The sequence below is a fragment of the Oncorhynchus clarkii genome, chromosome 16, assembly GCF_045791955.1.
Source record: "Oncorhynchus clarkii lewisi isolate Uvic-CL-2024 chromosome 16, UVic_Ocla_1.0, whole genome shotgun sequence".
Lineage (NCBI taxonomy): Eukaryota > Metazoa > Chordata > Actinopteri > Salmoniformes > Salmonidae > Oncorhynchus > Oncorhynchus clarkii.
This window is the reverse complement of record NC_092162.1, coordinates 59,657,594-59,684,464: the sequence shown is the minus strand read 5'-3', so window position 1 is coordinate 59,684,464 and position 26,871 is coordinate 59,657,594. Positions and strand designations below refer to the sequence as shown.

General features: G+C 42.9%; 1 protein-coding gene across 2 annotated transcripts in view; it reads left to right on the top strand.

Annotated features, from left to right (window-relative positions):
- Nucleotides 1-26,302, top strand: part of LOC139368851 (poly(rC)-binding protein 4-like) — a 56,872-nt gene extending 30,570 nt beyond the window's left edge. Inside the window, exons 6-13 of one of the 2 annotated variants that reach the window (XM_071108266.1) lie at nt 1,524-1,652; nt 2,923-2,997; nt 3,903-3,974; nt 7,887-7,928; nt 8,087-8,180; nt 8,936-8,979; nt 19,320-19,489; nt 25,272-26,302. In XM_071108266.1, the coding sequence (XP_070964367.1) occupies nt 1,524-1,652; nt 2,923-2,997; nt 3,903-3,974; nt 7,887-7,928; nt 8,087-8,180; nt 8,936-8,979; nt 19,320-19,489; nt 25,272-25,629 (984 nt within the window). In that variant the 3' untranslated portion in view covers nt 25,630-26,302. The remainder of the gene's footprint in view (nt 1-1,523; nt 1,653-2,922; nt 2,998-3,902; nt 3,975-7,886; nt 7,929-8,086; nt 8,181-8,935; nt 8,980-19,319; nt 19,490-25,271) is intronic. The other variant, XM_071108265.1, reaches the window with a different exon arrangement.
- Nucleotides 26,303-26,871: the final 569 nt, after the last annotated feature.

Genomic DNA, 26,871 nt, shown 5'->3' with positions numbered 1-26,871 from the left:
TTTAGAGTTAAAAAAAAAAGTCAGCCATTTTACGTGACTGTAGCCAGAGTGGGGAGATAGTTAGTCCCTTCCCTGATCAGTGCTCCAGGCGACTATATGCCAGTCTGTTTCATGTCTGGTTTGTATTTATCTCAGGGGCACTAAGCCACTATCGGGAACCATACACGATATTCTGTGGTCAGGGTGCGTTATGTATTCTGTTTGTTCAAATAGAGTGGCAGTTGCACTGTGCCTTGACTCTACTGCAAGCTGATTTTACTTGCAGAGCACTGATATTTGTATGCAGGTCTTTACATCCATCCATCCATGACCACCCAAGGTTTAGTGCTGAGCTTATCACAAAGTCACTAAGCTTACTCTGTGAAATGAGGGGGAAAACCCCTTTTTTCATCTCTGGGTCATTCCACAAAATGTCCCCTTTGATATTTTAAGTAGAAATTGTGCACCGATGTTGGATTTTAAAAGCCTGTTATATTAAATGAAGTGCCCTTTGATATAGACCACATGGAACATTCAATAAATATGATTTTTATTATGAATACATTTATTATGATAAATAAATCTGTGACTTCTGAAGATTTTAATCCACTTAAACCTGGATAAACGTTGGAGTTTTCACCATCATTGTAAAGCCCTAGTTATTGTTGCTTTTACAAAGTCATTTCTGAAGATTGTTATTTATTTCATGTGATTAGTGATTCATTTTAAGGTTAATTTTTTTTTCTCACCTGTCCCACATTGTAAGGTCTGTTACATGAACTGAACTCTCGTTTTAATATGTTGTAACTATTCCTTTTTAAATATATTTTTTCTAAAGAAACATTGGACAGTTAATAGTCAAATCATAGTGTAAAAGCAGGTGAGCTGGTTCTACTCTCTTTGGACATTTTCTCGTGTTTTGTGGTGGAAAACTGAGTGGGTCAAACATAACTCGTCAACCCTGTTACTCACAGATAGACAGGCTAGACATTTTTAAAGAAATCAATCAATTGTGAAGCTTGAATTCTATTGCCCCTCCCTGTTGCACACAACAAGCTTCCATTCCCTTGTCACAAGAGGATTTATGGCTGATTTAAGATGAAACCTTGTTACGGTCAACCCTGTTTATTTGTCAAAAATTAAATATGCCTCTTGAGATGGGAAAACATGTTTTTTATTAAATTGAACATGTGCTCGTCATGACAGAGTGTAAAAATTTGGTGAAATAAATGTTTGTTTTTTTACTAAGTTACACTACCCAAACGGGACTCATTTTGTGGAACGACCCTTCTATTTTTTGGGGTATTTTATTATGATCCCCATTAGCTGTTGCAAAAGCAGCAGCTACTCTTTCCTGGGGTCTACACAAAACATGAAACATAATACAGAATGACATAATACAGAACATCAATAGACAAGAATAGCATACATTTTTTATTAAAGGTCAACAAACCATAGAGATTGACCAATGTCAGTGTGATTATTAGAATGCCAAATCTTTCTGAATCAGTGTAATCCTTTCCTGAAACCCCTATCATTGGCAGAGCACCGGAGCACAGATACAGGTGGCAGGGGATTTGCTGCCAAACTCTACTGAGCGAGGGGTGACGATATCGGGGAGTCAGGACTCTGTAATCCAGTGTGTCAAACTCATCTGCACTGTAATCCTGGAGGTGGGGCGCCGTTTCTCTCCTTCTCCCTTTCCTATCCCCCTCACACACACATCCATAACCATTAGTGGAATTCAATCAACCCTACACTTTCTGCATTTTTGTGGCACAAGAGCAATGTTAAATTTGTCCAGCTTGGGTGTTATCCATAGTGTTGATTTGATTGAATTACTGCCATACCTAGAATATAGATGAGGTAATAATAGCCACTAACAGATCCACTAATCTGAGCCTTAGGGAAATGTGGAGCATCCGTCCTGAAGAGCCAGCTAAAGTGAACTTCTCCTCGGTTCAGAACACATTAGTCAGCATCCTCTGGTCTTTGCTCGCGGACCCTATTAGACTCTGAGAAACCTTATTATAGAGCAGCCTGATGAGGCAGTCACAGAGGAAAGCACCCTGGCTCAAGTTTTCCATTGTTGGAAAAGAACATCAAGCTCTTAACCCAAAAACAAACTGACCTGCAGCAAAGTGTGTTCACCTTTAAACAACTGTTCTCTTGAGAAACAGGAGTGGGGGGGGAAAGGGAAAAAAACTACCCAGAGCATTATTTCCTTCCAATGCGTACGTGCCGTGTACAAGTCCTTTTTGCATGGACCTGCCTAACAGCTAGTTTGATCCAGTTTTCCAGGGCTTTCGTCAAAAGGCATGCAACTTTCATTAGGATTCTCTTCCAGCAGGGTCTTGCTTTTGGCTTCAGGATGTAAATTATGCAAAGTTATACAAAGAATATGCTCCCGCAGAAAAGATGCTCCACATTTCCAGAAGACCATGCATGCATCCTTATGATAAATTATACAACTTCCTGTGTGTTGTTTTACCCATGTTTTGTTTCCTTTTGTAATTTGTGAGTTCTCTCTGAATGGGAGTAGGTTTTTGTCAGTTAAGTGTGTGTGTGTGTGTGTGTGTGTGTGTGTGTAAGGCAAACCTAACCCAACAAACAAACCCAAGAACAATCCAATCAACCCTAAAGAGCTGCTGTTTCAATGGTTGAACTGTTCAATTAATGACTAATGTCACCATGAGAAAAACAAGGTGACAAATGTCATGTAAATGTCATTAGTAGTTTAATACACCATTCATTGTCATCCTGCTTCAATGCCATTTGCTCCATTTCTTTCCCTCCCATACAGCATAAGTGACACAACATTAGCTACATTTAAAAGATCAAATCACACAGATTTTTTACTTGCAATTGTCATATTTATTTTAGTGTTTAAAGGTGTTTAGATACGTCACCACACCAGACCTTGTCCTCTGTTTGACTCCCCAGTCTCCCCCGAAAGGTGCTACTATTCCTTACCGGCCCAGCCTCTCCCCAGGAGCACTTCTCATCTCTGGCAACCAGGTGAGAACGCCACAAACACATCCCTGTATAGACGTATCGTGTGAAATATAGTCCAGTGTACTTATTGAGGGACTTTAGAGCACCATTCTATGTAAGATCTCTAATTATGGTTCATGGTTCCTGACCCAGTGTGAAGTGGGGGTTGTATGTATTTGTGTGAGTGTAGGGGGATAAGATTGGGGGTGGGGGAGATGTCTGGATCGCCATGGTTTAAAACATTTTAGCCACTGTCTATAGATCTCTAGCGTTGGGCTGGACCGCGGTGGAGCCTGGTTACTATGCCTGCCTGTCCTGGGGATCCAAACCCTGTTACAGTATATGAGCTGTCTGAGCCTCTGATATGGTATTGAGTTGAGAGTGCTCATAATAAGATATCTTAAGTCCAGTCAATACACTCCAGAAGGAAGAAAAATGTTATATATTTTACTTTACATTTCAGAGGAACAGAAGAGGTTTTCAGTTAAACATTTCAGTTGGAAAATGAATGTAGTCGGTGGAATTTACCAATATATCTGTATGGTTTTATGATGCTGAAAATGCTCTGGGATGACACTTTAAAAGGCTCGTACTCCTTGATTTATTACATGAATTTAGCTTCCATGTTTTTACTATGAGTATATCTGCTTTGCTTAAGTACTCTGTGTTTATAGCAGAGGAGGCTGCTGGGAGGACCTATAAGAGGACAGATGAATTGTAATGGCATTAATGGAACGGAGTCAAACACATCAAACAGATGGGAACCACATGTTTTACTCCATTCATTCGTTTATTCCAGCCATTACAATGAGCCCATCCTCCTATAGCTCAACCCACTAGCCTCCTCTGCTTTACAGTATGTAACAAATGAGCTTCCTTCAAAAGCCACATTAGTATCTGTTCTCCCTGTGTCCTGTGTGTATGTGCAGGTGTTTGAGGCATCAGACTTTACCCCCCACCCTCTGTACTCAGTCTCCCAGGGGGGGCTTGACCTGCAGCAGGTGAGTGTTAGATGAACTGAGGTTACACCAACATCTCAAACTGTGACTACAAAAGTGGTCCAAAGTGGAACTTTCTGAGCTATAATAACATTGAACAAAATAACCATTTGATTCAAATGGATTAAACGAAGTACTGTACATTTGATGTGGGAAGTACATGAAGCAGTTGACAGGTGTTCTAGAATAATCTTCACAGCTCAGTGTATGAGGTTTGTATAAGGTTTGGAAAGTGAATCTGGGATGTCAAAAAGTGGGTAGCACCACATTGGCCTGATATTCTAAAACAGCTGAGCCTAATCTGCAGCCATTGTTCCAACATAGCATCACAAACATGATAACTGCTGTGACTAAATACCACAAAGCATTCCATTACACCTCTACCAACCATTTCATATTACCCCCTCATCTTTTCATATCAGTTTAACTGTCACAAAGAGGCTATAGGGACCTAGAATTTATAACTCTATAAACTATGCTAGTCAGTGCTGGTTGGATGCTGGTCAGAGCTGGTCTGACCAGCATGGTCTAGTTGGTCAAGGTGGTCTGACCAGCATGGTCTAGTTGGTCAAGCTGGTCTGACCAGAATAGTCTAGCTGGTTTTGCTGGTGACCAGCCTCGCTGTGTTTTGGACACTGATGACCAGCCTTCGCTGTGTTTTGGACACTGGATTTTAAAGTCAACAAAAATATAAACGCAACATGTAAAGTGTTGGTCCCATGTTTCATGAGTTGAAAAAAGAAAAATCCCTGAAATTTTTCACATGCACAACTCATATTTCTCTCAAATGTTAAGCACAAATGTGTCTAAATGTATCCTTTGCCAAGATAATCCATCCACCTGACAGGTGTGACATATCAAGAAGCTGATTAAACAGCATGATCATTACACAGGTGCACCTTGTGCTGTGGCAATAAAAGGCCACCATAAAATGTGTCATTTTGTCACACAACACAATGCCACAGATGTCTCATCATTATTATATTTCCCAGCATGCTCTATTGCAGTTGATTTTTTGAATTGTCTGTACATTGATTTGTTATGTAATCTTATGCTACACAAGGTAAATAACATACATTGTTCTAAACCAATCCAATCTGTTAGTTGGACTTATTCAAACCGTAACTGAAATGGTTGTTCCAGTTTAGATGGTTTTATTTATTTAAAATGTAAAAAATTCCCTGGCAGACATGATGATTTTTATTTTTTGTGAGGGGAAAAAAGTTACAATTGTTGGATATCCCCAGTCTGGCTCAATTCCATAGGAACTAAACATCACTTTGCAAGCCAGCAGCCATTGACTTCTGGCTTGCAAAGTGACTTGGTTTTTCATAAACTGGTCACCAGTGTCCAAAACACAGCAATGGCTGGTCACCAGCAAAACACAGCAAAGCACTGCGAAGACTGGTCACCATAAAAACACATTGCAGGCACCACGAAAACACAGCATAGACTGGTCACCAGCAAAACCAGCACCTACACTGGACCACCAGGGTCCTGACGGGCCCTGTACAGTACACACATGGATACTGTATGTATAGCAACACATCTCTTCTTGATGTTCTCGGGCAGGTGAAACAGCCTCTGGTGATTCACACCTTAGCTAGCTATTGTAATCATTTATTTCAGAATGGCTCTGAGAGCCTCCCCGCGGTTCTTCTGATACATAACTGAACAAACCAATTGTAAAAAATAAACATTTCCAGTGGTCCCTTTTGTCAATTCTGATTATTGATTCTGCTGTGGCTCTCCTAGTGATCAAAATATGACAGTATTAGCCATGGTCTGACCATGTTTCCTGTTCTTCCAGTTTATTGTGTGGTTTTGGTGCATAGTAGCGGCGCATATACAACCTCTCCTCCAAATTATGGCCATGGAGTGGTAATACAAGTCAGACTGCTGCCGGCGGTCAGAATTTAGTTTAGCTAAGTGCTGTCTGGCCTGACCATGGGGATACATGGACACCACCCTGACTAATGAGAGCAGGAGGATAGAACTGAGAGGCTGGGAGGAGGGGAGAGAGAGGAAGGGAAGAGAGAGGAGGGGAAGAGAGAGAAGAGGGAAAGAGATGGATGAGAGAGGGGAAGAGAGAGGAGGGGAAGAACGAGGAGATGGAGAAGAGAGAAAGGTGGGAAAGTCATGGAAGGGGGATGAGAGAGAGGACAGGGAGAAGAAAGGAGAGAGAGAGTGCAGGAGAGTTGAGGTAACAGAGAGTGGCGATACTACAGAGGGCACGTTACGGAGTATGGAGGTTGGTTAAATGGAAACCCCCTGATGATGTCCAACTTATATGTGCTACCTGTGCTGTGCTTATTACATTCATGCATTTTATGGAATTCGTACTGAAGTTCATAAAAAGTATGGCCAACTGTGGTCCTTTGTAGCTCAGTTGGTAGAGCATGGTGCTTGTAATGCCAGTGTAGTGGGATCAATTCCTGGGACCACCCATATGTAAAATGTATGCACACATGACTGTAAGTTGCTTTTGATAAAAGTGTCTGCTAAATGGCAGTTATTATAAGACCTTCATAAGGCATTATATGTGTTTCTATTCTAAATCTTAGACGTATTTGCCCCCACACATTACATGGCCAGAAGTATGTAGACAACTGCTCGTCGAACATCTCATTCCAAAATCATAGGCATTAAAATCTAGTTGGTCCCCCCTTTGCTGCTATAACAGCCTCCATCCTTCTGGGAAGGCTTTACACTAGACATTGGAACATTGTTGGGGGACTTACTTCCATTCAGCCACAAGTGCATTAGTAAGGTTGGGTGATTAGGCCTGGCTTGCAGTCGGCATTCCAATTCCTCCCAAAGGTGTTCGATGGGTTTGAGGTCAGGGCTCTGTGTAGGCCATTCAAGTTCTTCCACACTGATCTCGACAAACCATTTCTGTATGGACCTTGCTTTGTGCACAGGGGCATTGTCATGCTGAAGCAGGAAAGGGCCTTCCCAAAACTTTTGCCACAAAGTTGGAAGCACAGAATCATCTAGAATGTCCTTGTATGCTATATCATTAAGATTCCCCTTCACTGGAACTAAGGGGCCCAAACCATGAAAAACAGTCCCAGATCATTATTCTTCCTCCACCAAACCATACAGTTTGCACTATGGATTCCAACAGGTAGGATTCTCCTGGCATTCGCCAAACCCAGATTCGTTAGTCAGACTGCCAGATGGTGAAGCGTGATTCATCATTCCAGAGAACGTGTTTCCACTGCTCCAGAGTCCAATGGCAGCAAGTTTTACACCACTCCAGCCGACGCTTTGCATTGTGCATGGTGATCTTAGGCTTGTGTGCAGCTGCTCGGCCATGGAAACCCCTTATATGAAGCTCCCGAAAAACAGTTATTGTGCTGACGTTGCTTCCAGAGGTAGTTTGGAACTTGGTAGTGGGTGTTTCAACCGAGGACAGACCATTTTTACATGCTACGTGCTTCAGCACTCGGCGGTCCCGTTCAGTAAGATTGTGTGGCCTACCACTTCACGGCTGAGCCATTGTTGCTCCTATATGTTTCCACTTCACAATAACAGTACTTAGAGTTGACTGGGGCAATTCTAGCAGGGCAGAAATGTGTTGGAAAGGTGGTATCCTATGATGGTGTCACGTTGAAAGTCTGAGATTTTCCTTAAGGCCATTCTACTGCCAATGTTTGTCTATGGAAATTGCATGGCTGTGTGCTCGATTTTATACACCTGTCAGCAACGGGTATGGCTGAAATAGCCAAATCCACTCATTTGAAGGGGTGTCCACATTTTTATATATGTAGTGTACTTAGCGATTGTTGATATAGTAAACTGTATAAATATGATATATCAGTGATGCACGTATATACACTGTCTGCTAAGTGGTTATTGGCATAACACTGTTTTATTACTGTCATTTGCCTAATGTAGAATGATCTCTTCCAGGCCTACACTGTACAAAACCAATATGGAATTCCTCATACAGAGGTAAGTGAGGTTATATATACTGTAGTTACCATTAGCAGTATAACTATACTTTCATTTATTTATTATACCATAAAGTATCCAAACTGCTATTGAATTGTTACAAGTAACCTTACAATCCCACTGTCATTTGATATGTTCTTTCTCCCTTTGTGTCCAAGTTGGCCAAGCTACATCAGCTATCCATGCAGCAGAACATGCAGCAGAACATGCAGCAGAGTACCATGTGCCAGCAGGCTACAACCATTCTATCCGGTATGAGTTTACTGTCCTTTATTTAGCCCACATGTCAGTCAAATACATTTAACTATATGGATATTCACAAGGATAACAGGTGCAAGTTGTTGTAGGTGTGAGTAGCAATAGTTAAAGCAGTAGGAGACTTAGGCATCGGACAGTATACATCCAGACCAGAACTAATGCCCTCTTGAATGCTGATCTTACTGAAAGCCAACCTGTTACACTAACTACACAAGAGCTAGATTTTGGCTTGATATTTACAGTAATCATCTTTCATTCTATTAGTCATGTTTTCCTATCAGCTGCCAAATATCAGTCACATCAACAGTTTGTCAGGGAAGGATGAGCAGAGATAGAACGTCTCCTGTTAAGATCTGGTATCTGTTTCTCCAGTAGCGAGAGGGAAGGGATCCATGTCATTAGCCCAGCTGATTATGTGCTTGTGGGAGTGAAGAAGCTCCCAACAGTTCTCATAAATGGCTCTCCATATCTGGCAGTGAAAAGGGGAACTATTATAAGAAATGATGTGTTCCACCCCAGTATCATAGAGCCTGGAGAAATAAAATACACAATGGCGTGTTAAACAGAAGTCTATTCAAATGGAAATGAGCTGCTTAGCTAAATCTAGCCGTTATACCACCGAAAATATTTCTCATGTATCATGTCATTTTTGCTGGTTTGCTTGACCTGCAAGCCAAATGTAAAAGATGAATATATGAATGACTGCATGAAAGGGTTTGTTAAGTCACGTATTCTCTCTCTCTCATTAGGAATGGACTCAAACTCATCGCAGGAGCTCCTTATTCCAAATGATGTAAGCAGTAAATTATACAATATTACATTTCAGTTATTTTATCATACCTCCTTCAGGTTAAGTCTACTCTGGAGGTGAATTGAAATACCAATTCAATTCTAGGATTGGAATTGGAAAAATACTAATAGAAAATAACTGCCACTTTTGAATCATTGAAAGAGAATGTCAGTTCATCTCCTAAATTTACGAAATGGAATTTACTACCAACCTGAATTATTTTAACCAGAACAATCTACCGAAGGCTTAATACCAAGCAGAACACCAAACAGCAGCAGTCTACTGCAGGCTTAGTACCAAACTACAAACCGAACAGCAGCAGAAGTCTACTGCAGGCTTAACAAACCGAACAGCAGCAGAAGTCTACTGCAGGCTTAGTACCAAACTACAAACCAAACAGCAGCAGAAGTCTACTGCAGGCTTAGTACCAAACAGCAGCAGAAGTCTACTGCAGGCTTAGTACCAAACACACCAAACAGCAGCAGAAGTCTACTGCAGGCTTAGTACCAAACACACCAAACAGCAGTAGAAGTCTACTGCAGGCTTAATACCAAACACACCAAACAGCAGCAGAAGTCTACTGCAGGCTTAATACCAAACACACCAAACAGCAGAAGTCTACTGCAGGCATAATACCAAACACACCAAACAGCAGCAGAAGTCTACTCCAGGCTTAGTACCAAACACACCAAACAGCAGCAGAAGTCTACTGCAGGCTTAGTACCAAACACACCAAACAGCAGCAGAAGTCTACTGCAGGCTTAATACCAAACACACCAAACAGCAGAAGTCTACTGCAGGCATAATACCAAACACACCAAACAGCAGCAGAAGTCTACTCCAGGCTTAGTACCAAACACACCAAACAGCAGCAGAAGTCTACTGCAGGCTTAGTACCAAACACACCAAACAGCAGCAGAAGTCTACTGCAGGCTTAATACCAAACAGCAGCAGAAGTCTACTGCAGGCTTAATACCAAACACACCAAACAGCAGCAGAAGTCTACTGCAGGCTTAGTACCAAACAAACCAAACAGCAGCAGAAGTCTACTGCAGGCTTAATGCCAAACACACCAAACAGCAGCAGAAGTCTACTGCAGGCTTAATGCCAAACACACCAAACAGCAGCAGAAGTCTACTGCAGGCTTAATATCAAAAACACACCAAACAGCAGCATAAGTCTACTGCAGGCTTAGTACCAAACTACACACCAAACAGCAGCAGAAGTCTACTGCAGGCTTAGTACCAAACTACACACCAAACAGCAGCAGAAGTCTACTGCAGGCTTAGTACCAAACAAACCAAACAGCAGCAGAAGTCTACTGCAGGCTTAATACCAAACAGCAGCAGAAGTCTACTGCAGGCTTAATGCCAAACACACCAAACAGCAGCAGAAGTCTACTGCAGGCATATTACCAAACACACCAAACAGCAGCAGAAGTCTACTGCAGGCTTAGTACCAAACACACCAAACAGCAGCAGAAGTCTACTGCAGGCTTAATACCAAACAGCAGCAGAAGTCTACTGCAGGCTTAATACCAAACACACCAAACAGCAGCAGAAGTCTACTGCAGGCTTAGTACCAAACACAAACAGCAGCGGAACAGCAGCAGAAAACACACCAAACAGCAGCAGAAGTCTACTGCAGGCTTAACACACCAAACCGCAGCAGAAGTCTACTGCAGGCTTAGTACCAAACAGCAGCAGAAGTCTACTGCAGGATTAATACCAAACAGCAGCAGAGGTCTACTGCAGGCTTAATACCAAAAACACACCAAACAGCAGCATAAGTCTACTGCAGGCTTAGTACCAAACTACACACCAAACAGCAGCAGAAGTCTACTGCAGGCTTAATACCAAACAGCAGCAGAAGTCTACTGCAGGCTTAATACCAAACAAACCAAACAGCAGCAGATGTCTACTGCAGGCTTAGTACCAAACTACAAACCAAACCGCAACAGAAGTCTACTGCAGGCTAAGTACCAAACACACCAAACAGCAGCAGTAGTCTACTGCAGGCTTAGTACCAAACACACCAAACAGCAGCATAAGTCTACTGCAGGCTTAATACCAAACACCACACCAAAAAGGAGCATAAGTCTACTGCAGGCTTAATGCCAAACACACCAAACAGCAGCAGAAGTCTACTGCAGGCTTAATACCAAACACACCAAACAGCAGCAGAAGTCTACTGCAGGCTTAATGCCAAACACACCAAACAGCAGCAGATGTCTACTGCAGGCTTAGTACCAAACTACAAACCAAACCGCAACAGAAGTCTACTGCAGGCTTAGTACAAAACACACCAAACAGCAGCAGAGGTCTACTGCAGGCTTAACACTAAACACACCAAACAGCAGCAGAAGACTACTGCAGGCTTAATACCAAACAGCAGCAGAAGTCTACTGCAGGCTTAATACCAAACACACCAAACAGCAGCAGAAGTCTACTGCAGGCTTAACACTAAACACACCAAACCGCAGCAGAAGTCTACTGCAGGCTTAGTACCAAACAGCAGCAGAAGTCTACTGCAGGATTAATACCAAACAGCAGCAGAGGTCTACTGCAGGCTTAATACCAAACAACAAACCAAACAGCAGCAGAAGTCTACTGCAGGCTTAGTACCAAACACACCAAACAGCAGCAGTAGTCTACTGCAGGCTTAGTACCAAACACACCAAACAGCAGCAGAAGTCTACTGCAGGCTTAATACCAAACACACCAAACAGCAGCAGAAGTCTACTGCAGGCTTAATACCAAACACACCAAACAGCAGCAGAGGTCTACTGCAGGCTTAATACCAAACAACAAACCAAACAGCAGCAGAAGTCTACTGCAGGCTTAATACCAAACACACCAAACAGCAGCAGTAGTCTACTGCAGGCTTAGTACCAAACAGCAGCAGAAGTCTACTGCAGGCTTAATACCAAACACACCAAACAGCAGCAGAGGTCTACTGCAGGCTTAATACCAAACACCACACCAAACAGCAGCAGAGGTCTACTGCAGGCTTAGTACCAAACACACCAAACAGCAGCAGAAGTCTACTGCAGGCTTAGTACCTGTTACGAATCCCTTTTGGCCCGACAGTCTAGGGGGGGATGGTAATGAGACCCGTAACATATCTCATGCAAATTATCATTGTGACAAAGTAAAAGTGTGAACGAAATAACCACGACAACAGAAATCTACCGTCAAACTCCAGGTTTATTTATAAACACACGGTAATGGGGGAGCAGGAAAAGGGGCTGAGCTGGACCCAAGGAAAGAAACAATAAGTCTACAAAAACACCCCTAAGCTAGACTAGCCTACTTTAACAACAGCTAACTAACTAACCAAAAATACAGTGGGTGGTCCGCCCAGTTCTAACTAGTGTATTTAACAAAGTTTACCTACGGGTAGTGTATGCCCATGGGCGACTTGTCTTGGTTTCCCCTTTTCCCACCAGCAAACACCATAAGCAAAAACAATACTCACAGGAGATGACAAAGTGATTTGGAGGTGCTCAAACAAAAGAGAGGTTAAGACACAAAGCGAGAGTGAAACACAGAGACCTACAAACATGGCATTTACAAAGAGATTGAGCTCTAGAGCAAACAAATGATGGGGTTTTTAAACCATGGGGAAGGAACTGTGATAGGGTAGGAAACAGGAGGAGGTGTGTCTTCTGATTGATGATTGATTGTTGACTGATTGGGGAGTGATGATTTTCACCTGTGAGGGGAGAAGGAGAGAAAAGAAACACACACACACAGGATACACACACAGGATAATGGTATCCGTAACAGTACCAAACACACAGAAGTCTACTGCAGGCTGAATGCCAAACAACACACCAAACAGCAGCAGAAGTCTACTGCAGGCTGAATGCCAAACAACACACCAAACAGCAGCAGAAGTCTACTGCAGGCATATTACCAAACAACACACCAAACAGCAGCAGAAGTCTACTGCAGGCTGAATGCCAAACAACACACCAAACAGCAGCAGAAGGCTACTGCAGGTTTAGTACCAAACAACACACCAAACAGTAGCAGAAGTCTACTGCAGGCTTAATACCAAACAACACACCAAACAGCAGCAGAAGTCTACTGCAGGCTTAATACCAAACAACACACCAAACAGCAGCAGAGGTCTACTGCAGGCTTAGTACCAAACACACCAAACAGCAGCAGAAGTCTACTGCAGGCTTAATACCAAACAACACACCAAACAGCAGCAGAGGTCTACTGCAGGCTTAGTACCAAACACACCAAACAGCAGCAGAGGTCTACTGCAGGCTTAGTACCAAACACACCAAACAGCAGCAGAAGTCTACTGCAGGCTTAACACTAAACACACCAAACAGCAGCAGAAGTCTACTGCAGGCTTAGTACCAAACACACCAAACAGCAGCAGAAGTCTACTGCAGGCTTAACACTAAACACACCAAACAGCAGCAGAAGTCTACTGCAGGCTTAACACTAAACACACCAAACAGCAGCAGAAGTCTACTGCAGGCATATTACCAAACAACACACCAAACAGCAGCAGAAGTCTTCTGCAGGCTTAATACCAAACAACACACCAAACAGCAGCAGAAGTCTGCTGCAGGCGTAATACCAAACAACACACCAAACAGCAGCAGAAGTCTACTGCAGGCTTAATACCAAACAACACACCAAACAGCAGCAGAAGTCTACTGCAGGCTTAGTACCAAACAACACACCAAACAGCAGCAGAAGTCTGCTGCAGGCTTAATACCAAACAACACACCAAACAGCAGCAGAAGTCTACTGCAGGCTTAGTACCAAACAACACACCAAACAGCAGCAGAAGTCTACTGCAGGCTTAATACCAAACAACACACCAAACAGCAGCAGAGGTCTACTGCAGGCTTAGTACCAAACACACCAAACAGCAGCAGAAGTCTACTGCAGGCTTAATACCAAACAACACACCAAACAGCAGCAGAGGTCTACTGCAGGCTTAGTACCAAACACACCAAACAGCAGCAGAGGTCTACTGCAGGCTTAGTACCAAACACACCAAACAGCAGCAGAAGTCTACTGCAGGCTTAACACTAAACACACCAAACAGCAGCAGAAGTCTACTGCAGGCTTAACACTAAACACACCAAACAGCAGCAGAAGTCTACTGCAGGCATATTACCAAACAACACACCAAACAGCAGCAGAAGTCTACTGCAGGCTGAATGCCAAACAACACACCAAACAGCAGCAGAAGTCTACTGCAGGCTTAGTACCAAACAACACACCAAACAGTAGCAGAAGTCTACTGCAGGCTTAATACCAAACAACACACCAAACAGTAGCAGAAGTCTACTGCAGGCTTAATACCAAACAACACACCAAACAGCAGCAGAAGTCTACTGCAGGCTTAGTACCAAACAACACACCAAACAGCAGCAGAAGTCTACTGCAGGCTTAATACCAAACAACACACCAAACAGCACCAGAAACAGGAACATCATATCACACATGAAAACAACTTCGATGCTTGAATGTTCAAGGCGTGCGAGAGACTGTGGTCTTGGGTAACATCAAAGGTGGGAAGGCAGACATCTTGGCAACATACAAATTATCCAAGTCCTTCTAACCCCAGAGTAACCCAAGGTCGTGGGCATTTTGAGACGATATGGATCCGTTGGTGTTATTGTCTGGGTTCCAGCTGCAGTGTCTCGGAGTGACTCTCATGAGTACCCAGTTAATCCTCTCTTGTTCCCTGACCTACTTACACACTCTCTCTCTGCTGTCAAAACAGACAATAAAAAACAGCTAGAGATCCTCTCCCTCTCACTCAAACACAGCATGTGATGCCTCTCCAATCACAGAGCAAGAGACGGAGATGCTGGAAAACATTGGGAAAGGCACTACCCAGATTTGTCCTCTGTGATGATCTAGCACTGACTGGCATAGGCTGTCCAACTGTGTGAATTGTTCAGACTTCATGTACTCTACAATCTTGAACTGAATCGTACCATGACAGAGTGCAATAAGCTCTCCTGTTTAAGATGACATGCCAACCAACCAGACATAACTCTTGAACAATGTCACCACTTCTCTCCAGCAAACCCTTAAGTATCAAACCTTCCAATCAGTCAGTGGTATGGCTGGTACTGTAGTGTGGTGCATGACAGGGACAGCTGAGTCTAAGCTCCAGCCATTGTTCCAGAGAGGACTTATAGCCATGGATGAGCCCTCTCTCTCTCTGTCTCTGGCTCTCTCAGGCATAGCAGAAACCGAAGACCGCAGACCAGTGGAGGATTTAGGATCCATTCTCAGAGGTCCAGTGGGAGATTTAGGCTGGGTCTCAATATTCTAAAACGGTTTTCTCTCCTCATCTGCTTTCTTTTATCTTCATCTGCACTGATCTGAATACATAGAAGCGGTGAAAGCGATATGGTGTTTGTTTTCCCCTGTCGTTCCCTTCCATACTAGTGCAGCTGAATAAAGAGAAAGAGGAGGGAGGAGGCTACATAGATGAGAGAGAGAGAGAGAGAGAGAGAGAGAGAGAGAGAGAGAGAGAGAGAGAGAGAGAGAGAGAGAGAGAGAGAGAGAGAGAGAGAGAGAGAGAGAGAGAGAGAGAGAGAGAGCGCGCAAGAGCTTTAGTCAGCAGTACTTCTGCCCAGGGAAGATTTAGCCTGGAGAAAAATGGTGACTTCCCCCACCACCCTATCCTTCTTCCTGTGTCCTTTCAAATGACAAATTCAGCTGGAATTCTAAGAAAATATAGGCCAGTTACAGTAGCTGAGGTGAGGCATGCAGTGTTACTGTACTGTGTATGTCCTGCATAGCAAAGGTAATCACTAATGAACACAGTGGTCTATTACCTGCATGTTATTAACCTGGCTCTACACTAAATCCGGAAGCTCCTAGAGCTCCTACACTACCTCTGAAAATTGCCCTGTAAACATTCAAAACAAGCCTTCTACTCAACATTGTTTTGGGATTACAATGGCCTAGACAGAATGGCCTAGACATACTTCCAATGCAGTTCATTTTTCACAATCAATTAAGCATCAAGACAAATTGATTCAAGCTGCTCAGAACTGATGTATTGTTCTGATGTACTGATTCTCCCTCCCAGCAGGGGGAGTCCTGGTCATTATCTCTGATCCCAGGTCTGTGCTAGTGCTGCTCATCGTCTCCCTGGGTTGCTCTTAAGCCTGGCTGGGCTGTGCCAACACCTAGCTAGCTGCTCCCTGAATAATATGATGTGCCAATAATAGCCAGGGAGACCAACCATGATGCTGTGCGAACAATGAAATGCTGCTGAGCAGGACAGTGACTTCTCAGGAAGGAATATGAATTATAGGGAGAAGGACAGGAGCAGGAGAGCAGTGTGTGTGTGTGTGTGTGTATGTGTGTGTGTGTGTGTGTGTGTGTGTGTATGTGTATGTGTATGTGTATGTGTGTGTGTGTGTGTGTGTGTGTGTGTGTGTGTGTGTGTGTGGGGCGCAGTGGCTACTATCAGTCATCCGTTGTTAAGCTGCCAAAGCACACATACTGGAAGTACTCCATCACTGTCTAGGCCTCTCGCCGTTTATCTGACAGCATAACCTCTACCTCTGGGGCCTGACACCATGCACTCAGGCTTAGACCCTGGGCCTATACACTGATCCTTAAGCCTAGTTTTCAGAATGGTTCCAGATAAACAAACTGGTTGGATTGAAATGGAACAAGTCACGTCCACTAGATTCCTAATTGATGTTCTAATTGATGAAAAGTTATCCTGGAAAGATCATATTAAATTTGTCTGCAGCAAAGTGATTAAATCTGTTGGTATCATCAGAAAGATTAGTGGTTTGGTTTATGAGGCTTGCTTAATTTACTATAGCTTAATTTACCCATATCTAATTTGCTATAATATTGTCTGGGCCATTACATATGCCTCCTACCTACATATGCCATCTCCTTGCGTTAGGAGGTAGGTGCAGGAGAGCAGGGATGTCTGAGAAGCGTACTTTAATTGGCAAGTCCACCAACACAGGTATGGCACAATCAAAAAAAGTAAAACGCCCTCGACAACAGAGAAACCGTACAAACGCACGGAGGAACAAACAAAGCTCCGACAATAACACACACACAAACAAGAAATAGGGCATAACCTCACCGAGCTACATCACTATTATTCTATAATGTAGAAAATAGTCAAAATAAAGAAAAACCCTGGAATGATTAGATGTGCCCAAACTTTTGACTAGTACTGTATATTGTAAATAGTTTTACAAGCCCTTGGGCTTCCAACCACACCTGCACACCTTTTTTTAAACTTTTTTTTATCTGTATTGTTGTTTATCATTTATTTTCTTTGGTGCAAAAATGTTTAACCTAAACCTAGCATTATCCTCTGGCCTTGGCCCTGCTGAGAATGTATTGTTCTCCAACAGAGCAATGCTCCAAGACAACAGAAACCAATAAAAAAAATCAGCTAAGACCCCGAATAAACTGATGTCAGCATCATGTAAACTATTGTCAGCATCTTATAAACTAATGTCAGCATCTTATAAACTAATGTCAGTATCATATAAACTAATGTCAGCATCATGTAAACTATTGTCAGCATCTTATAAACTAATGTCAGCATCTTATAAACTAATGTCAGCATCTTATAAACTAATGTCAGCATCATGTAAACTATTGTCAGCATCTTATAAACTAATGTCAGCATCTTATAAACTAATGTCAGCATCTTATAAACTAATGTCAGCATCATGTAAACTATTGTCAGCATCTTATAAACTAATGTCAGCATCTTATAAACTAATGTCAGTATCATATAAACTAATGTCAGCATCATGTAAACTATTGTCAGCATCTTATAAACTAATGTCAGCATCTTATAAACTAATGTCAGCATCTTATAAACTAATGTCAGCATCATGTAAACTATTGTCAGCATCTTATAAACTAATGTCAGCATCTTATAAACTAATGTCAGCATCTTATAAACTAATGTCAGAATCTCATAAGCTAATGTCAGCATCTTATAAACTAATGTCAGTATCATTGAAACTAATGTCAGCATCTTATAAACTAATGTCAGTATCATTGAAACTAATGTCAGCATCTTATAAACTATTTTCAGCATCTTATAAACTCATGTCAGTATCATTGAAACTAATGTCAATATCTTATAAACTAATGTCATCATCTTATAACCTAACGTCAGTATCATATACACTAATGTCAGTATCATTGAAACTAATGTCAGCATCTTATAACCTAATGTCATCATCTTATAACCTAACATCAGTATCATATACACTAATGTCATCATCTTGTAAACTAATGTCAGCATCATATAAACTAATGTCAGCATCATATAAACTAATGTCAGCATCTTATAAACTAATGTCAGTATTTTATAATCTAATGTCAGCATCTTATAATCTAATGTCAGAATCTTATAAACTAATGTCAGAATCTTATAAACTAATGTCAGAATCTTATAAACTAATGTCAGCATCTTGTAAACTAATGTCAGCATCATATAAACTAATGTCAGATAAAAAGAGACAAACCAGCCGGGTGTTATGTTTTGAATTATTTTCCCATTAGGTTTTCTATTAGCCGAGAGATGCCTCTATTCTGGGTCGTGTTCGGGAAGTGATTTGTTTGCGAAGTCGCCACGGCGATGGAAATCAATAACCTTTTAGCCATTCAGATTAATGAGAGGCAAATGTGCTCTCTCTCTCTCTCTCTCTCTCTCTCTCTCTCTCTCTCTCTCTCTCTCTCTCTCTCTCTCTCTCTCTCTCTCTCTCTCTCTCTCTCTCTCTCTCTCTCTCTCTCTCTCTCTCTCTCTCTCTCTCTCTCTCTCTCTCTCTCTCTCTCTCCTGTCTGTTTTATTGGGGCATGGAGCACTGCAATTAAGGAAGAGGTTGGAAAAACTGTGTGTTTGACATGCATGATAGATGACGGGGCCATTGCAGACAAACAATGTGATCACAATGTTTAGAGAGGTGTACATTTCATACACAAACTGTAGAAGGCCAATAATAACATGTACACACATTCTCAACACACGCTTTCACAAGTATTGTCTGCAGTTTATCATTATTAATAGTTAGCATACTCAGCATCATCAACACCACTGTCATATAGCCTACAGTAGCTTTGTTTGATGTATTGCAATATTGAGACTTTTGAAACAACTCTCAAAACAATTGCAACGTAATAAATAACTCTTAGACAATCTGAATGCAATCAAGTGCTGAGACTCTCTGCACAGATATCCACTGCATATAGCTCTCCATCCATCCACCCCATCTATCTATCTATCTATCTATCTATCTATCTATCTATCATCTATCTATCTATCTATCTATCTATCTCTTGCAGCTGATAGGCTCGATCATCGGCCGGCAGGGCGCTAAGATCAATGAGATCAGGCAGATGTCGGGGGCTCAGATCAAGATTGGCAGCCAGCTAGACGGGACCAGTGACCGTCACGTCACCATTACAGGCACACCAGTCAGCATCAACCTGGCCCAGTACCTCATCACCTCCTGGTAAGGCCACTGGCTGATGCGATCCAGTCTAACCAATCAGTGCCGGGGGAGGGAGAGGGGATTCTGTTTCCATAACTGTTAAGGGCAAAGGTTAAATGTGATTTTTCTGTGTTTTATATATATCTTTCCACGCTATGAGGATTAATAGGGTGAAAATTATGATAATGCCCTTTTAGTGTAAGAGCTGTTTGTAAAACTGCCTGAAATTTCTACCTGATTTGATTGGGTAGAGTTTTGGCCTTATTTCTGTCCTCACCAGGTGCTAAATTAGTTAAGAGACCAATAAGAAAGAGAGTTCCAAACTTCTCTGCCAATAACGGCTAGTTTTCAGTTTTCCCCCTCTCTTCAGACCACTCTCAGACAGTCCTAGCTAAATTATTGCTTGAGAAATTGTTCTTTGCTAAGAATCTACACTGAACAAAAATATAAACGCAACATGTAAAGTGTTGGTCCCATGTTTCATGAGCTGAAATAAAAGATCCCAGAAATTTTCCATAAGCTCAAAAGGCTAATTTTTCAAATTTTGTGCACAAATTTGTTTACATCCCTGTTAGTGAGCATTTCTCCTTTGATACAATAATCCATCCACCTGACAGGTGTGGCATATCAAGAAGCTGATTAAACAGCATGATCATTACACAGGTGCACCTTGTGCATCTTAATATTAAGATGGCACAGAAGAACAGGGCTGACGTTTTACATTCTCCCATCCAATTGTGCTATTTTGTTAGTTTTTTTGCTTTTTGTGTAACTTATTTTTTCACTTATTGTGTACATAATGTTGCTGCTACCGTCTCTTATGACCAAAAAGAACTTCTGGACATGAGAACAGCGATTACTCACTCCGGACTGGAAGAAACTGTTTCCTTTAATGAGTCAGACGAGAAGGATATCCTGCTTTCACTGGAACAGGCCCAGATCCCTGCCTTTTGTGTGAAGAAAAGGGGCCGCAGACCGGGCAGCCTTCTGAGAATCCGTAGGCGAGCGAGTAAACTCCCACTGGCATCTGTTCTTCTTGCTAACGTGCAATCATTGGAATAAAATTGATGAGCTACGATTAAGATGATCCTACAAACGGGACATTAAAACTGCAATATCTTATGTTTCACCGTGACGTGACTGAATGATGATAAGGACAATATAGAGCTAGCGGGATTTTCCATGCACCATCAGTGCAGAGACGCTACCTCTGATAAGACAAGGGGTGGGGGTGTGTATCTATTTGTCAATAACAGCTGGTGCACAATGTCTAATATTAAAAAAGAAGTCTTGAGGTATTGCTCGCCTGAGGTATAGTACCTTATGATAAGCTGTAGACCGCATTATCTACCAAGAGTTCTCATCTATATTATTCGTAGCCATCTATTTACCACCACAGAACGAAGCTGGCACTAAGACCGCTCTCTACCAACTCTATAAGGCCACAAGCAAAGAAGAAAATGCTGACCCAGAAGCGGCACTCCTAGTGGCCGGGGACTTTAATGCAAGCAAACTTAAATCTGTTTGACAAAAATGTTACCTACATGTCACATGTGCAACCAGAGAAAAAAAATCCTAGACCACCTTTACTCCACATACAAATCTGCAAATCTGACCATAATTATATCCTCCTGATTCCCACTTACAAGCAAAAACTAAAGCAGGAAGTACCAGTGACTCGCTCAATACAGAAGGGGTCAGATGATGCGGATGCTACTCTACAGGACTGTTTTGCTAGCACAGACTGGAATATGTTCCGGGATTCATCCAATGGCATTGAGGAGTGCACCACCTCAGTTATAGGCTTCATCAATAAGTGCATCAACGACGTTGTCCCCACAGTGACTGTACGTACATACCCAAATCAGAAGCCATGGATTACAGGCAACATCTGCACGGAGCTAAAGGGTAGAGCTGTCGCTTTCAAGGAGTGGGAGACTAATCCAGACGCTTATAAGAAATCCCACTATGCCCTCAGATGAACCATCAAACAAGCAAAGCGGCAATACAGGATTAAGATTGAATCCTACTACACTGGCTCTGACGCTCGTCAGATGTAGCAGGGCTTGACAACTATTACAGACTACAAAGGGAAGCACAGCCGCGAGCTGCCCAGTGACACGAGCCTACCAGACGAGCTAAATGCCTTTTATGCTAGCTTCGGGGCAAGCAACACTGAAGCATGCACGAGAGCACCAGCTGTTCTGGAGGACTGTGTGATAATGCTCTCTGTAGCCGATGTGAACAAAAACAGGTCAACATTCACAAAGCCGCTGGGCCAGACGGATTATCAGGACATGTACTCAAAGCATGCGCTGACCAACTGTCAAGTGTCTGCACTGACATTTTCAACCTCTCCCTGGCCACGTCTGTAATACCTACATGTTTCAAGCAGACCACCATAGTCCCTGTGTCCAAGGAAGTGAAGATAACCTGCCTAAATGATTACCGTCCCGTGGCACTCACGTAGCCATGAAGTGCTTTGAAAGGCTGGTCATGGCTCACATCAACAGCATCCTCCCGGAAACCCTAGACCCACTCCAATTCGCATACCGCCCCAACAGATCCACAGATGATGCAATCTCAATCGCACTCCACACTGCCCTTTCTTACCTGGACAAAAGGAAAACCTATGTGAGAATGCGGTTCATTGACTACAGCTCAGAATTCAACACCATAGTGCCCACGAAGTTCATCACTAAGCTAAGGACTAAACACCTCCCTCTGCAACTGGATCCTGGACTTCCTGATGGGCTGCCCCCAGGTGGTAAGTGTAGGCAACAAAACGTCTGACACGCTGATCCTTAACACTGGGGCCCTTCAAAGGTGAGTACTTTGTCCCCTCCTGTTTTCCCTGTTCGCCCACAACTGCATGTCCAAACACGACTCCAACACCATCATTGTAGCCTGATCACCTACAACGATGAGACAGCCTATAGGGAAGAGGTCAGAGAATTGGCAGTGTGGTGCCATGACAACAACCTCTCCCTCAGTGTGAGCAAGACAAAGGAGCTGATCGTGGACTACAGGAAAAGTCAGGCCGAACAGACCCCCATTAACATCGATGGGGCAGTAGTGGAGCGGGTTGAGAGTTTCAAGTTCCTTGGTGTCCACATCACCAACAAACTATCATGGTCCAAACATACCAAGACAGTCATGAAGAGGGCACGACCAAACCTTTCCCCCTCAGGAGACTGAAAAGATTTGGCATGGGTCCCTAGAACCTCAAAAGGTTCTACAGCTGCACCATCGAGAGCATCCTGACCGGATGCATCACCGCCTGGTATGGCAACTGCTCGGCATCTGACCGTAAGGCGCTACAGAGGGTAGTGTGAACGGCCCAGTACATCACTGGGACCAAGCTTCCTGCCATCCAGGACCTATATAATACGCAGTGTCATAAAACATAAAATTGTCAGAGACTCCAGTCACCCAAGTTATAGACTGTTTTCTCTGCTACTGCATGGCAAGCGGTACCGAAGCGCCAAGCCTAGAACCAAAAGGCTCCTCAACAGTTTCTACCCCCAAGCCATAAGACTGTTGATCAATTCAAGAAAAATCGCCTCCGGACATATTACACTGACTCGGTACCGGTGCCCCTTGTATATAGTCCCGTTATTGTTATTCTTATTGTGTTACTTTTTATTTTAGTCTAATTGGTAAATATTTTTTTAACTCTTCTTGAACTGCACCGTTGGTTAAGGGCTTCTAAGTAAGCATTTCGCGGTTGTAATCGGCGCATGTGACAAATAAAGTTTCATTTGATTTGAATCAAAGGCCACTCTAAAATGTGCAGTTTTGTCACACAACACAATTCCACAGATGTCTCAAGTTGAGGGAGCATGCAATTGGCATGCTGACTGCAGGAATGTCTACCAGAGTTTAATGTTAATTTCTCTACCATAAGCCACCTCCAAAATTTGGCAGTACGTCCAACCAGCTTCACAACCACAGACCACATGTATGGTGTCATGGGCAAGTGGTTTGCTTTTCTCAAAGTTGTGAACATAGTGGCCGATGGTGGTGGTGGGGTTATGATATCAGCAGGCATAAGCTACGGACAATTAACACAATTGCATTTTATTGAATATGAATGCACAGAGCTACCGTGACGTGATCCTGAGGCCCACTGTCTTGCCGTTCATCCACTGCCATCACCTCATGTTTCAGCATGATAATGCACGGCCCAATGTCACAAGGATCTGTACACAATTCGTGGAAGCTGAAAATGTCCCAGTTCTTCCATGGCCCACATACTCACCAGACATATCACCCATTGAGCATGTGTGGGATGCACTGGAATGTTGTATATGACAGCGTGTTCCAGTTCCCGCCAATATCCAGCAACTTTGCACAACCATTGAAGAGGAGTGGGAGAACATTTAACAGGCCACAATCAACAGCCTGATCAACTCTATGCATATAGAGGATATTTTGCACTGCTGAGGCAAATGGTGGTCACACCAGATACTGACTGGTTTTCTGATCCACGCCCCTACCTTTTATTTAAGGTATCTGTGACCAGCAGTTGCATACTGTATCTGTATTCCCAGTCATGGGAAATCCATAGATTAGGGCTTAATTTGTTTATTTAAATTGTCTGATTTCCTTATATGAACTGTAACTCAGTGAAATCTTTGAAATTGTTGCATTGTTGCATGCAGTATTTTTGGGGTTATTTTTTCACCATTTTAATTGAAAAAATTAACAGTACTTCATTGTTGCCCAGAAATAATTTGATATTTAGATCAAAACGGCTGCATTGGACCTTTAAATAACACTGTGATATGCGGTAATGATGCCGTTGTTCTCTTGTTCTGGTAATAATCCCTTAGAGAATTCATAGATCTGTATTGTATTGCAATGTATTGCTGTTACGCACGCCTCTATGAAGAGGGAACGCAACCCCCTGCTACAACTAAACTCTCTGTGAAGCGAAAGAGGTATGGACTGTAGGTGCGAGTAAGAATGACAACAGGCAGAATGTGGTACCGTTTTACAAGGACTTTATTCCTGTACACGGTAATATGGGGAAAAGGGGCTGGACGGAACCAAAGCAAAGAACGTAAATCTCAAAGCCCCCCCCTCTCCTATCTTACCTGCCTACCCACTACTTACCTAATTTAGCACCACCTGGTGCCCTAACCAAAATACAGGGGGTGGTCCGCCCAGGTCTTACCTAGTGTGCCTAGACAGTGAATATACTACGGGTATATGTATGCCCGCGGGCCTCTTGCCTAAGCACTCCCAAGGTGCCTTCCCCTTCCCCCCTGGGAACAAATGAAACAGAATGTTACACAATTTTACAAACAAACTAAGAAACAAAGGACATCAACTAAGCTCTACCTGAGCAACAAACTCAGAACATACCCACTCTCAGCAATGAACTCCCAGCAAAATCAACCTCTAGCAAAAACTCTCTATCACAAACAATCGCTCAGCAATGACCTCAGCAATGACCTCAGCAATGACCTCAGCAAAATCTCTCTAGCAAAATCTCTCTCAGCAATCCCTACCTCCAAAATCTCTCTCTCCTGAACAGAACACTGGCTTTTATATAGCTTCAGAATGAATGTATAATTGGAGACAGCTGTGTCTTGACGAGGGGGCGGGGTCAGCTCTCCAATTAGCCCTGGAGTAGACCAATCAGCTGCTTGAGGGATTTCAGGAAGCCATTTCCTGAAATAAACACATGCAAGTACACAAACTACAACACAAACTGGGGAACGTAACAATTGCATTGTACTGTATTCTATTATATTGTATCGAAAGCCACTCGTCCTCTACTCTTCTCTCTCCATAGTTTAGAGACAGCTAAATCCACGGCCCAGGCAGCGTCCATGGCCTCCCCCAACATGGCTGACCTCAACATGGCCTTCACCCAGCCCGTCTCCCCGGCCTCCTCCCCCCACTCCGCCTCCACCCTGGCAGCCATGAGTGCCCTCTCCCCAACCCCTGTCATGGGCCACCCCTACGGCGTTCTGCCCTTTTCCGGCCTGCTAGGGGTCAAGTCTGTCCCCTTCCTGACTCTCTCTAGCCCCACGCCCCAGGTCGCTGTCACCGCAGCCCCCTCCCACACCACCCTGGCAGCCTACACTACCAAAATCTCCTCAGCCAACTGCATCAAGAAACCCGACAGACAGAAGTTCGCACCTTACTGATGCTACATGGTACACCAGGCTAGCCTCAGCCTTCTTCTGGAGGCTGAAATGAAGGACAGCTTTCTATAATGGCTCCATCTCCAGTTACACCCTATTCCCTACATAGTGCACTATATGGTGAATAGGGTGCCATGTCAGATGTTCATTCACTCACGCCATATCTGCTGCCAGAGATGGTCTTGACTTGACTTTATAATTCACCACATGGAAGAGAGGATAACTATCATAAGGTATACTATACATTACATATATAGATGATTTGTGAGTTCCCCATAAAATTATGGACTGCTTTCACCTCCACTTCATTCTACTGTTATTTATCACTAATAAAGGGGACAGTCCTAACTTGGGAAATGCACTAACTTGGATTTTCATGCACTGATGTGATGGTATGTTTTTGCCTCTCAAGTTAGGAATAGGCCCGAAAGTATTTATCCTTCAGTAAGTTTGTAAGTTATACTCTGATGCGGATGGATGCACACTGTATGATGCTTTTATACAATGTCTATGTTTGCTTCTTGAAGTTTTTAAGAAAATCTGTAAATGCTTGGGAGGAAAAAGATAAGTGTTTTCTGCTATAGGAATCTAGTGTTGAGTGTTATGTTTGTTATGTGCAACTTGTTTTATTTATGTAAATTGATTTGTTTATTAAACTTTTTTTTTTTTCTTGAAATGGCTGCAGGTTTGAGTCTCCCTTTAAATTTGACCTTTGTCCATTTTAAAGGGGAAATCTGCAACTTCTTTGTCGCCTGTGGACACGAGATGAAATGCTCAATCAATGAACGAAAACACACACACTCAAAATCAAATGTAAGCCAATCAGCGCGATTCAAACATATTGCAGAATACATGAAACAACCCAAAGAGCGGTCTTTCTTTCTTTTAGAGATAATTCATCTATTTAAAACCACGATGAAAAGTGCACTTGTAAAGCCACTTTGAAAATACACATCATATTAAAAGTGACGCAACACCAGTTCTCCTCCTGCCAGCTTATTTTTTATTTTCCCCTAGCTGTCACGAGCCGGTGGGTGGCACGTCATTCCAAATGGCAGGTTTTATGAGGGATGCTCTTCACATCATAGTGCTCTTTGTCCCTGAACAATAACTTCAGTGTGAGGCAGGCAGGCTTCTCCACAACCCCACTGGAGCAGAGGGCTCCGCCTGCATTCACAAATACAGGGCACACACACAGAGTTACTATATACACACACACTGTGTGCACACTCAGATGCTGAACTC